The 14414-nt window shown below is 34.2% G+C and overlaps 1 protein-coding gene across 1 annotated transcript in view; it reads right to left on the bottom strand.

The window, feature by feature from the left end:
• The window catches only part of LOC149822694 (protein FORGETTER 1-like), a 127618-nt gene that overhangs the window by 631 nt on the left and 112573 nt on the right, over nt 1–14414 (bottom strand). The window contains exons 27-31 of the mRNA XM_089979995.1: nt 10773–10891; nt 8663–8722; nt 8464–8566; nt 7689–7817; nt 30–141 (exon numbers count right to left, since the gene is read on the bottom strand). Of these exons, the coding sequence (XP_089836121.1) occupies nt 30–141; nt 7689–7817; nt 8464–8566; nt 8663–8722; nt 10773–10891 (523 nt within the window). The remainder of the gene's footprint in view (nt 1–29; nt 142–7688; nt 7818–8463; nt 8567–8662; nt 8723–10772; nt 10892–14414) is intronic.

Genomic DNA, 14414 nt, shown 5'->3' with positions numbered 1-14414 from the left:
ATTGGGTAAATTACAAAAAAGAACACTACCTTGTAGTACAGAGGGAACTGCTGGATTTGGAATGAAGAGCCCAACTACACGTTGCCTGTCTTCAGTAGTCTCTAACCGTACAACACGTAACCGAGTGTGTCTCAGATGAACCTGCTGATATAAGAAACCAATTAGCTAACATAAATCAATCTCTAATACATCAACCAAGAATTGAAAGAATCTGGTATTCTAACACTCGTTTTATCTCCTGCTTTAGCATTTTAATTGGTAATGAGACCTGTCCTTAATATTCTTGAATGATGAATGATAAGAAAAGCCTGCAAATTGTGAAATCGATGGCATGATTTCTTCAGTAGTCACACTTGTGCAAATCAAGGTCCGTTGCTACAAACAAGGAATAATCCCAAAAGCCACAGGAAAGCTCTGGTATTGTACTTAAGAGATATTAGTGGAAAAAGGACACATTTTTCGATACTAGCAATATGTTGCAGATTTTAAAATAGTAGTAAGTAATTAGGAATTTCAATCCATCTGCTGCGTATTACACATTATTACAACTTATGCGCAGTGTGTTTCAGTCATTCCTGTAGTCATATTTATTTGCTTCATATGAAGTGACAAAACAGTAGTTTTTCATTAAGAAAATCAAAAGTTTCCCTTTCCTACCTGTCTTTTCTGCTCCTTTCACATTATTGAAGCATTTGAGCCAACCAAAATTTGAAGCTGAAGCTATAATCTAAGATTCAAGCTAATCTGGAATTCTCCAGCAAATTGTCTCTTGTTTCTAGCATAAAAAACAATTGACGAGCTGAACCCAGTCATAACCAGAAAATCAGCTTCATTTGAAAGACCCTAACTTCTAACGCAGACTTCATCGTGACACCATATTTGAACTCACTCTATTCCCTGATCATACTTCAATTTTCTATCACCAGATTTGAGCAGAATAACCTAATCCAAGGTGCCAAACTCAAACACTCAGTGCATGTGCTTGATCTGAACCTAATATACGACATTAAGACAGTAAGGATACAAATAAGCATAAAAACCGCTCTTGAACCTCATCCTAAAATGGATTACAACCTGTGCTTATTTAATGAAGCAAAATTAACTTGAATTACTCTAAACCTAATTGTGACACCATATTGAATCAAATGAGAGCCACATAGATCCAATTTTCAACATTAAATTTGAACTTGATTCAAACCATAATATGAACCTGATAAGGAGCACTATGTCACCCTAAACACGTCCCACCTGTAACAAACCCGAACGCAATGGTAATATCAAAATAGCATCTACGTGTAATCAGCAAACAGAACACAATTGCAACTTGGACTAATATAAGTATCATACAAGTTACAAGACCATAGATGTAGTTCCAAATCCATCTATGGGCAATTGAAGCAAATGAACCAAAACAGCATCTATACATAATCAGCAGCCAGCAAAAAATCAATTACGTCTTTGCTCTTAACAAGAAAACCAGGAGTTGCCACGCTCCTGCTGTCCATTGTTAAGCATTTGCTATTGGAGAGGAAAACAAAATAATTCATAGATTCTTTGTCAGACATGTCAGAGGAACTCATGAGATTCAAACTCATCATCAGCAGTTCACTTTCAGATTAAAAAACTTTTAGCTACCTTCAGACAACCAAGTATTTGTCTTCTATATGAAGCTACAAAAGGAATTCTTTTATTTTACTCTCCCCAAACTGATAACGCATTGTTCAACCGATCATGAACTTCAAGGGGTTTGGATTAAGAGGGAGTGGTTGTTTGCCTGATGAAATAAATGCCAGTCAAGGATTCAGTGTCACCCACACAGTGTGGAATACGTAAGAGGTAAATAATTCGTACGGTGTCGCTTGTTATAGCAAAGTCATGGAATAACACAAGCAAATATGTGCAGTTGCTATTTCAAAGTCATAACCAACATAGACTAGCAAAGACTGTAATGAAACAAGAGTGCACAATTACAATGCCAACAAAGGGATACACAAGTGCACAAATATACTATAGTCTGGAATGGACCGATGCCAATCTCATAAAAGAGATACACAAAAGCACGAATTCCACAAGAGCACAAAGGCACAAAACCCACAAGAGTACTATAGAAAAATAGTTCTTGTATTAGCACATGAAATGCTTTAGAAAAGCATACAATACATAATGAGGTGAGGCTCTATGTCTTTAAGGGAGGCACTCCATCAGTCATATATATGACCGTTGGGGGCAGTCCAACGACTAGTTGGACTGTCACCCCAACAGCTCTTCTGAATTTACAATAAAAAAATAGAAAAATAAAGAAAATAAAAAAGTCCTTCCAGTTCCTAATGGACTATACTAAAATACATATTATTAAATGACCAAAATACCTTTGATATACATATATTGTATAAATATACGTATATTAGTTAGGTATAAATATATACACAGTATTTTAACACTCCCCCTCAAACTTATGGTGAAATCACCAAAAGTTTGCTAAGAAGATACAAGAATCTTCGTAGAGGAAGAGCTTTGGTGAAGAAGTCCGCAATCCAAAAACATATGATAAAATAATCGTCCCCTTCAAGTATTCTTCTCGAATATAGTGGCAATCCATCTCAATATGTTTCGTTCGGTCATGAAATGTTTGATTGGTGGCTATATATATGACATTTTTTTTATCACAACATAATTTTGAAGGTTCTGAAACATCAACACCCATATCTAAAAGTAATGATCTCATCCACACGACCTTGGTTGTTGTTGTAGCCATCACCCTATACTAAGCTTCAGTGTAAGATAAAGACATTTTCTGTCTTTTTTTATCGCCGAGAAATAGGGGAATCACCTACAAATACACAAAAACCTATAGTTGAGTGACGGTTATTGGGATCTTCTTCTGAGTTAGAATCAGTATAAGCAATAACATTGAAAAATGATGAAAAGAATAAGAACATGCCTTTAAATATAGTTTTTTTATGTATCGAACTATTCTTAATACGACACTTATGTGAATCGATATGGGCGCATGTTGAAACTAACTTGCAGTATGTATTGCATGCGCAATGTCTAGACTTCTAATAGACATAGTGACAAATGTTTTTATCGACAATTTCTCATTTTTTTAAAATCGTGAGAAATTGAAAAAATTTCATAAATCTTGCATTTTTTCGGCAAAATCTCGACAATAAATAAATAAATAAATTATTCTTATAATAAAATATTAATACAAATTATTTAAAAATAAAAATACAATTTTTTTTTGCGATAAATAGTCGTTTAAAACGCAAATATCGCGTTTAAATCGCGATATTTATGTTTTTTTCATAAATCTTGCGATATTTCGAAAATCTCGTGAGAAATTGCCGTTTTAAACTTTCATGCAATTTCTTGCGATATTATCACGAGATTTTCGTAAATCTCGTGATATTTGTCACTATGCTAATAGATAGGTACATTAATGATATGATAAATTGCCTATAAGGAGTTGGATCATCTAATAAAACTTTGTCTTTAGCTCTCATTTTAGCATTTATCTCTTCAGAAGTATTGGCATATTTTGTGTTTGTAATTCTCAAATGCGCAACAATATTAGCTGCAAACTTGATTTGAGACAAAATGTACCCTCATGGCGATTATGCTACTTCAATTCCTAAAAAATATCTCAAAAAACCAAGGTTAGTCATATCAAAAGATTTTTTAAGCATAATTTTAATTTTTTCAATTTCTTTATGATCATTCCCAATGATAACATACAAAAGCAGAATGATAAGTGAGGTACCTTTATATCTTACAAAAAGCGTAGTGTTAGTGTAACAAGATTTAAATCCAAAATTCAACACAGTTCCACTAAAACGATCATACCATGATTTAGGAGCTTGTTTAAGTCCATATAAAGCTTTTTGAAGACGAAGAACCATTTCATTTTCAATAGTCAGATCAGGGAGATGATCCATGTACACTTCTTCATTTAAATTTTTATTTAATAAAGCATTCTTAACGTCTAACTAATATATAGGTCATTTTCTAATGGATGCTACTGCAACTAGAGTTCTAACTGTGGTCATGCGAGCTACTGGGGCAAATATTTCTTCATAATCTATTTCATATTCCTGAGAGTATCCTTTTGCAACTAATTTTTCTTTACATATTTCTAGGGATCCATCACTCTTTATTTTGACTTTAAATATCTGCATCCTATTGTCTTCTTTCCCTTGAGAAAATGTTGAACTACTCAAGCATGGGCCTTGTGTAATGCATCTAATTCTATTTTCATAACTTCTACACATTCTTTTATGTTTTTAGCTTCTTTGTAGTTAGGTGGTTTATGATATGAATGAATTGCTAAAAGACAAACCCTATAGTTTGGAGAAAATAATTCATAAGAGGCAAACCTATTTGGAGGCCTATGTATCCGTTCATATCTTCTAACACTAGATTCTTCAACATTTGTTGATTAATTATACCTTTCAAAATCACATGGATGCTCCCTATTATCTCGTCTAGAGTATTGTAAGAGATTATGAGTTAGTTGTTCATTAATAGACTCAAAATTATCAATATCATTATTATCAATAATTTCATTATTTGATTTAGGTAACAAATCAAATAAGAAGGCATACTCGGATTCTTTCATAGTTTTTTCAAAATCAAATCCATTTTCATTTTCAAGAAATGTTACATTTCTAGAGACAAATTTTATCATTTGTTGGATCATTACATCGATAGCCTTTTTTATTTTTGGCATATCCAAGAAAAATACATTTTATAGCTTTAGGAGAGAGTTCGTTATATTTTTCAAGAAGCACAAAATATTTACATCCAAATACCCTTAGTCTTTTCAAATCGGGAGAGATTTTAAAAAGCTTTTCAATAGGGGATTTGTTTTCCAAAGTTTGAGAAGGCATCCTATTTATTAGATATACCGCGGTGAGAGCGGCTTCGGCCCATAATTTTTTTGGAATTTCTTTTGAAATAAGTAGGATCCTAGTAGTTTCAATAATGTGACAATGCTTTCTTTCGAAAATATCATTTTATTGAGGAGTCCTAGGACAAGATCATTGGTGTAAAATACTATGAGTTTTTAGATAGAATTGAAATTCATTTGAAAGAAACTCTCCTCCTGAGTCAGAGCGGAAGACTTTAATATTTGTTTTAAATTGATTTTTAACTAGATTATGAAAATTTTTAAAACACGAAAAAACTTCAGATTTGAGTTTAAGAAAGTATATCTAAATATGTCTACTAAATTCATCTATGAATGTAACATAATATGAATACCACATTTTGACATAACGAGAGTGGGACCCATACATCTGAATGCACTAATTCAAAGATTTCATTAGTCAATGAAGTTCTAGATAAAAAAAAAATCATTTGCATTTTTCCAAGTATATAATCTTCACATATAAATTCTCTATCCTTACAAAATTTTTCCAAAAATGGAAAATGAGATAATTTGGATATACTTGAGTGTCCTAATCTTTTATACCAAAGATCTAAATTAATGTCTTTGACATGATTACAAAAAGAGTTTTAGGAAAAACATAAAAAAATCCATATAGTAAAGATCTCTTCTATGACCTTGCCCAATTAACTTTCCTGATTGGAGATTATACATCCAACAAGCCTTAGATGAGAAGAATACTTTACACCTATAATAAAAAATTTGAGATACCTAAAAAAGGTTTAAATCTTATTTTAGAATAACCCTCACATTTGAAAAAAAAAATCAAGATATTGTTGAGGTTTGCTATACTTTTAACTTTTAAAGAAGTATCATCGGCGGTTGATGCACATGAAAAATATGAATTAGTGCAATTGGATAATAGAGACTCATTATAAGCATGTGAAAAGAGGCTCCCGAATCCAAAATCCAAGCAAACTTACCCGGAGGAGAAGAAGAGGAGATGGCGGCGCTGGATGTAGGAGTGACTTTAAGAATTTATAAGACAACCTTTGCTATTTGGGCAATTGTTAAATCATTGAAGTTGCCCCTTTTCTTTGATTCTTGAGGTTCTTCACTTACGGCGGCCACTTTCTTGAACTTGGGACAATTCGGTCTTATATAACCCGGTTCCTTACAATGATGACAAATAATTTTACCCTTTTAACTTCCTTTATATCCTCCCCACCTTCTCCATTGAATTTTCTTTCAAAGTGAGACAGTTTATAAGTTTTTACAAAATTTCTAGGTCTTGATACGGCAAGAACCTCATCATTAGACTTGCACATTCTAAGTCTTGTTTTTTCTTGGCAAATTTGAGCAAGAACCTCACTTATAGAAGAAGTCGAAGTCCTATGAAGCAAGGACTTAACTTGCTCAAATTTCAGTCAGAGACCGTAAAGAAAAGAGAAAAGGTTTTCTCTTTCAACTTTTAATTTCCTCATTTCAATAGCCGAACCTTCCCATTTTGGTTATAACATATCTAGTTCAACCCAAATAGGAGATAAAATACCATAAAAGTCTCTTACAATTTTATCTCCTTGTTTGGTATTACGTACCTTGTCTTGAAAATAATATAGCTCAGTCATATCTTTTTGAATAAAGGTGTTTTTTAGGAAAATCCATGTATCACATGCCCTCTTAAATTTGATGATGTTGGTGGCAATTTTGAACTCCATGGTATTCATAAACCATTAGAGAATTTGAGTATTGCTAGCTTCTCAATCCTCCAACTTGGTTTGATATTCTTGCAAAGCTTTATTTTTTTCTTCTTCGGATAAGGCTTTGACTTGGTCTCCTTCTCTACTTGTCAATTTAAGTTGAGGTTCATTAGTGGTTCCACTAACAAAACCCCAAGGATTTTTGCCTTTGATGTGATTTTCCATAGTGGTCGCTCACATCAAATAGTTGTTTTCATTGAGCTTGTAGGAAAAGACGGAGGCAGAATCTCTTTCTCCCATAATGAAGAAGACTTGTATTGGAGGACTAAAGGTTGAAGAGCACCACCACAAAGAGAACAATCCCAAGATAGCTTTCACTACTTCAAGAGCTTAGCTCCAATACCATCTAATGAAACAAGAGTTCACAATTACAATGCCAATGAAGGGCTACACAAGTGCACAAATATACTATGGTCTGAAATAGACCGATGACAATCTCATAAAAGAGATACACAAAAGCACGAATTCCGCAAGAGCACAAAGGCACAAAACCCACAAGAGCAGAATAGAAAAATAGATCTTGCATTAGCACATGAAATGCTTTAGAAAAGCATAGAATACATAGTGAGGTGAGGCGCTATGTCTTTAAGGGAGGCACTCCAACAGTCATATATATGACCGTTGGGGGCAGTCACCCCAACATCTCTTTTGAATTTACAATAAAAAACAGAAAAATAAAGAAAATAAAAAGTCCTTACAGTCCCTAATGGACTGTACTAAAATACATAGTATTAAATGACCAAAATACCCATGATATATGTATATTGTATAAATATATGTATATCAGTTAGGTATAAATATATACACAGTATTTTAAGGAAGCCATCACTGAGAAATATCAAGAACTAGCAGTTGATGCTCATCATGCTAGTAGGAAGAAAAATCAAAGCTGTGACAAGGGTACATTCAAGATTTTTTTAATAATTTAACATGATAGTCATTAGACTACAATAGAAGATCTCAAGTGATTGAATCACACTATTAAAAAGAAAACTCAAATATTACAATGTACGCAGCAAACAGATTATGAAAACATATACCTGCTTAGAGAGGGCTTTTTCAATAGTTCCCCACACAGGAAGAATAAGGCCTCCTAAAACACTAGCTTCTTGTAGTCTCCTTCCAACCGTACAGAAATTGCCATTCTTACATTTAGGTCCATGCATGCACTGCAATGTAAATTAGGAGACATTATTTCAACTGACGTTTTGGCAATAGAAAGACATGAAGAACAACTTTCAGTACCAAATTTTATTAGTTCTTAATAATGGTGATGCCATCAAATCTCTCTTTCTAGCTGCTGCATATGCACAAAGTTTCACAATGACTAAGCATGACAACATTTCATGCATGGTATTTCACCAATCTTACATGGTGGCAACATTCAGTAGAGGAAAAACTGTAAAGCATACAAACAAACAGCAGCATCGAAAATTTTGAAAGAAGCAAGTTGTAAATGCCTTTCAATCATTTAGTTTGAAAACAACATTTCTAAATTTCAGAAAAACCTGAAAGAGTTTTCCTTCATGGAACTTGGATACCAATAGTTCAAACACATGCATATCAACCAATTTCCACAATTAAAGTTGCAATTATCCCATGGGAAATGCAGAATTTGAAAGATGCAGTCAAAATAAATTGATGCAACAGTTGATCTTATGATTAACATGTGACTCACTAAAATGATTGTGCAACACTTTCCTGAAGGTCATCAGAAAAGATAATCAAGAAACATTTCATAAAATGGTTGGACAAAAAAAATTCTGAAGTGTTTGGAGAGCAGAAAGAAGTATCGCTCATGGTGAGATTAATCACCTGCTTAGAAGACATGTCGTATTCTTCCTGCCAACCCTTCCGAGCTTTCTCCAGTGAAAGTACTTTTCTGTACTTACTTTGAAGCTCTTCTAAAGGCATTTCTCTTGACCACCAAATAAAGGATAAAAATGATTTTTTTAAAATGTTTATCTAAGACAAACTGGAAAGGTTAAAGCCTAATGAAAATATCTTCTCATACCTTACAGCTTCTCCAACTGCAGGACGAAATATTTTGAACATACCCGAACCAGAGGTAGAGCTAATAAGATATGAAGTAAACAAGTAGAAATGTGACAACTATTCAGAAAACAAATTCCAAAACAGAAAAGAATTATTTCTTGATAAAACTTCCATAACAAAATGAAGCACTGAATCTTAAAGTAAAATAAGAAATTTATCATTATAAAACCAACTTGTGGTACAGGCTTCCTTTTTCTTTCTTTATTTCTTTGGTGGGGGTGGGGTATTAAGTGAAACATAGCCTGCACGGCCCAAATATGACCAAATGATAACCAATCAAAAGTAGTCTCCTCTGCTTAATGTGGCACTGAACCACCGTAAAGCATGACAATGCTCTCTTGATTTACATAGACATAATCTCAAAAAACAAACTATCCTTTGAATCACATTCGGCATGCTTTGCTTATTATTTTCATGTGTTAAAGTTGAGTCCAACATGATGTTTTAGGCATAGTAACCAATATCATTGATATTTTGAAAATATCATGATATTAACATTTGTTTGTAACAGCCAAAAGAACATTAAAATATCATGATATTGTCAAAATATTACCAGAACATATATTATCAAAATATGTTTGTGAGATTTTTGAAAAAAACTATTATTTTTATATATTTATACATTTATTTTGTTATTTTACATTTTACAAGAGTTGGGAGATAGTTCTATGATTTATGCATTCCTTTCAATGCGGCAAATTCCTTTCATTTTCAAGCCATGACAGATGTCATAACCAATATTGAGCCAAGATACAAGATGCCTTCATACAATGCTTTAAGAGGAGAGATTTTAGATGGTAATGTGAATGAAGTGAAGGCTTATTGTGATGAGATGAGGCAATCATGGAGAGAAACTGGGTGTAACATCATGGCAGATGAGTGGACAGATAGAAAGTCGAGGACCTTGATCAATTTTCTTGTCTATTTTACTAAAAGCACCATGTGTTTTGAATCAATTGATTTGTCTAATATGGCTAAGACAACAGATGTATTGTTAAGGGTTTTTGACTAGGTGAAAAAAGTTCAGCCTCAAACCATTCTACAGTTCATTACTGATAATATAATAAATTATAGGACAGCAGGTAAAGAATTAGCAAAAAAATTTAGGTCATTCTTTTGGACCCCGTGTGCTGCCCAGCATAGACATCATTTTTTAAGACATTAGCAACATGAATGAGGTACATTAGACGGTTGAATGCTATCAAGAAATTACTAAATTTATTTACAATCATGCATGGGTTTTGAACTTAATGAGAGTATAACGGTGGTGCACACACACAAGGAGAGAACAAGAGGGACGCTATGCCTAACGGCTAGCTTAACAGCTAATTCCAAATAAAAGAAATAAAAAAAATACATTTTCAATAAATATATATATACATAAAGTATACATATGGTAAATATGTACGCATACTCAAGTATATATATATAACAACTACAGCAGCAACAAGTAACAACTTTCTTTGACTACCAGTCAGGATAGCATGAGCTATATCATACTAAATTAAGTGCACAGCATTCGGCAAGCCACCTGTAATCACTTCAAAAGAAAATTTAAAGGTTAAAGTACTTGTAGACATTTATTCAAACAATAGCTTTGTGGAAGACTAATACTGGATCAACCCCTGCTAAAAGAAAAAAATTACCTGTTCTTCCCAATAGAGAATACCAATGAAAAAGAAAAGAGGGAGAAAGATAATGAATATGAGTAGTGATTTGGAAGAAAAGATCAGATATTTTTAAAGAATTGCAATGATACATAACTAGATTTCAGCATATTATACCTACAATATAAATTTTGCCAAAATAGCAAAAATCTTTCAAACTCCCTACACTTGATATAGCAGATGCAAACATAAAGCTTGCTGCAAGTGCAATTCATCACAACAATAATAGCTAACTACATTTAAATAAAAACTGATTGGTCTGATTGCTAAAAACCAGCTCCAACCATCTAAGCATTTCAGTGTCTGCAATAGGATAAACGTGCAAGATCACAACTACACTGTTGCCATAAAAATAAAGGCTTTCCATGGATAAAATGACTAAGCAGCAGAAAACACTGTTACCATTCAAATGCTAAGAGGCAATGTCGTCGGCCCATCCATTCTCTCTTAGACTCGTAAAACCCGTCACTGCTAGAAGAGAGTCCATTTTCTTGATTCTGATCAAGCAATTTATTGGCACTCTAATATGACAAAATCATAAAGAAAACTAAATTAGTAGTGTAACATACATGATCAATGATATCGCTCCAAGAATAAGATATACTCCAGAAAATAATAAAACAGAAATGTATCATGAACTTTAGGTTGCCAAACTAGACACTGTTAAATTGGAAGGATGACCCTTTTTCCTCATGCACATGAAGATCCTGTAAGGGTGGGCAATGACTCATGCCCCTTGCAAGAGCCTTGCATTGGCTGGATAGTAGCTTGGGCCAAGCTTGCTCTTACCAGAAGCTCAAGCTGAATCAAGGCTTGTTTAATTAAACCATCCAAGCTCAATCCTAAGCTTGGGCTCACTAAGAGTTTGATAAGCTCATTCAAGAATCAAGATGTAAACAATATGATTATGAAGTTCACATAGGTGTATTCTTGTAAAGGAGGTCTGGGTTCAAATCCCATTGTTAAAATGTAAACTGTAATATATATATATATATATATATTTTTAATATTATTATATTTTCTTTTATTATTTTCTTTTTCTATTTTTCTTTATTTTCTTTTTAACTTTGGACATTGAGGCCTATAGTGCCCCGGTTCATGACAATGATGACAAATAACTTTTCTTTTATCAAAGTCGCCGTTTTGCCTTCCAAAATGAGGCGGCTTGTAAGTACGAGTATGATTCCCCGGTCTAGATATAGCTAAAACGGAGTCATCATCAACTTTTGGAGTACTTTTTCTAAGTCTATTTTCCTCCATAGTGAGCTCTTCTATAGTATCAACAATAGAAGGAATTTTTCCACGATGTAAAAGGGCCGATTTGGTGGATTCAAACTCCGGTTTTAGACCATTCACAAATTGATAGAAATGTTCCATATCGAGTTGCTTTTGGCGAAACTCGATATCTTCGGCACAATGCCATTTGGGCTCAAGAAGAGCCAACTCTTCCCAAAGTTCGGACAACTCATTATAATATTCTCGAATAGTTTTATCTTTTTGAGTCATTGTCCGAACTTTATCTTGTAAATTGCATACATGTGCAATATCTTTAAGGGAATTCATGTTTTTGAGGTATTCTCAAGCCTTATCGGCATGCTCAAACTTAGCTAGACTAGAGCATTTTTTAATGTCTATGCTATTGATGAGCCATGACATAATTTTTGCATGCCCTATCCTCCATTCTTTCCATTTCTTTTCATAAGTGGCTAACGCCTTACTCTTTTCTTCTTCCGTTAGAGGAACCTCTTTATCACCCTCTTTCTTGGTAAGAGATAGTTTAGGTTCCAAATCGGAACCATCCACTATACCCCATAAACCTTTTCCCCAAATGTGGTGCTTCATAATCGAAGCCCACATTACATAGTAGTATCATTTAGCTTCATAGGAATGATGGTGATCTTATCATTGTCATCCATCTTTTACAAGGATAAGAGAGGAATAAATAGGAGGAGAGAGAGAGAAAAATAAAAAGAAAAGAAAAAGAATAGACAAAGGAATAAGAGAGGATACAAAACCAAAAATTTTTGTAGCACAAGTTCGCCTTTCTTCAAACAAATCTTCTTGAGCCAAGAACAAGGTGATGAAACACCTTTTGTAAATGTGGCATGGAAATCGAGGCGGAAGCACTTCAAGATCTAAGGATTTCGTAGCTCTGATACCATGTAATGAAATGGTGGTCTTCAACAAATGCACGAATAACTCACAAACAAGTGTCTATTGGACTACAAGCATGACCCTTGAAAGGGTATAAAAGGAAGAACACTTGAAAAATAAATAATACTTTATTCATGAACAAAATGCTTAAGAAGCATAGTGGTTTACATTGAAGGGGTTCACCCCTATATATACAAAAAAGTGGAAGAGAGAGGAGAGCTCATTTTAAGCTCTCCAAAAGAGACGTTGGAAGTCCAACGTCTCTTAATATAGCTGTTGGACTACAGTCCAACAACATTTATTATTATAGCTGTTGGACTATAGTCCAACAACATTTATTATAGCTGTTGGACTACAGTCCAACAGCTATTTACACAGTATCTAGTTTCTATTGAACTAGATGCTAAAAAAGAAAATAAAGAAAAATAAAATAAAAAATAATAAAAGAAAATATAATAATATATATATATATATATATATATATATATATATATATATATTACAGTTTACATTTTAACACCCATCACTTCTATTAAATCTTTCTTATGGTCTTGCATGTTGGCTCAAGCTTAACCAAGCCAAGATCAAGCTAAGGATAAGCACAGATTCTTAAGTTCAGTTTGAGATGAGCCAACCTATGGGTGGACGTTAGGTCAAGCCGGGCTGACCCAATTAGCAACCCATTAGAGCCCGACAGGCCCGATGAGAATTATGAGATGCCAAAAGCTCAACCTGATAGTTAAGGCTATGCCCAACATTTTTCGAGCTCAAGTATGAAAAGCTTGCCCGCGACCCACTGACAATATTTAATCAGTCCGTTCATGGCAAACCAATCCACAGTTCTGAAAACAGACCCTTGTGTTATGCTTTGCATGAGGGCATACCTCTCACCACTAAAGGTATGCATGAAAGCCTTTCTTTTTCTTTGACATAAGAGGGAAAGAATATTAATAGCAAGGCATTTATGTGAGAGAGAGAGCAATAAAATGGTGTACAGACATAAAAGGAAACTTGCTCATACATCATCGATACACCATGCATAATTACTTTGTGGGATGAATAGTCTTATATCGAAGAATCAAATAAAGGACAAGACCCTCTATGGGTTATAAAAGGAAGAGCCCTTCACTTTTTTAAACCAATGAGTTGGGGTTTGTCATGTTTATGCCCAATCCAAGACCCAAAACAGAAATATATTTTATGAATGTAGTTTTGTTTTTATTTTTTTATTATTTTATAAAGTCGAGTTCAAGGGCCCGACTAGAGCCCCGAAGCTGACATTTTTAGAGCTGGGTCCTCAAAATAAGGCCCGAGCCTAACCCCAGTTGGATGGGCCGTCGATTATTTGCCCCATTGGCCACCACTAAGCCTGCCTGTGCCAAACCAAGCTCAAGTAGCCCAGGCTTGCATTGTGCTCAATCAAATATAGCATACCTTCAAGGCAAAACAAAAGTATATATCTGAAGGCTTAGAGTTGAGGACCGAGCCTGGAGTACCAAACCAGGCTCAAGCAGTTGAGGTTTCACTGAGATCCACTCGAATATAGCCTCATTTCAAGGCAAAGCAGAAGTATATATCTTAACATAGCCTCAAGGCACTGTACCATAAATTATATTTCATGGCCAATTTGCTAATGCATGGGCTGAAAGGATTTTAGTTTTCCAAAACTGCACAGCTTTTTACTCTTGGTTCCAAACTGCACCCTCTCAATCAGTGGAACAAGGTTTGGGGGCAAAAGTGTTAAAGTATAGAAGGCATGGAACCACACTTAATTTATCAGAAACTAAGACATCCAAACCAAATCCTAGAGCTTCTGTCCAGGAAGCACTCATTCCTCGACCAGATTTATCTTGCAGAACTTCCACATACTTTGCCCAGGCAGAAGCAAGC

The sequence above is a fragment of the Nuphar pumila genome, chromosome 11, assembly GCF_984573655.1.
Source record: "Nuphar pumila chromosome 11, dmNupPumi1.hap1.1, whole genome shotgun sequence".
In the NCBI taxonomy this organism is placed as follows: Eukaryota; Viridiplantae; Streptophyta; class Magnoliopsida; order Nymphaeales; family Nymphaeaceae; genus Nuphar; species Nuphar pumila.
The sequence above is the reverse complement of the archived record's forward strand: the minus strand, read 5'-3'. Positions and strand labels throughout refer to the sequence as shown.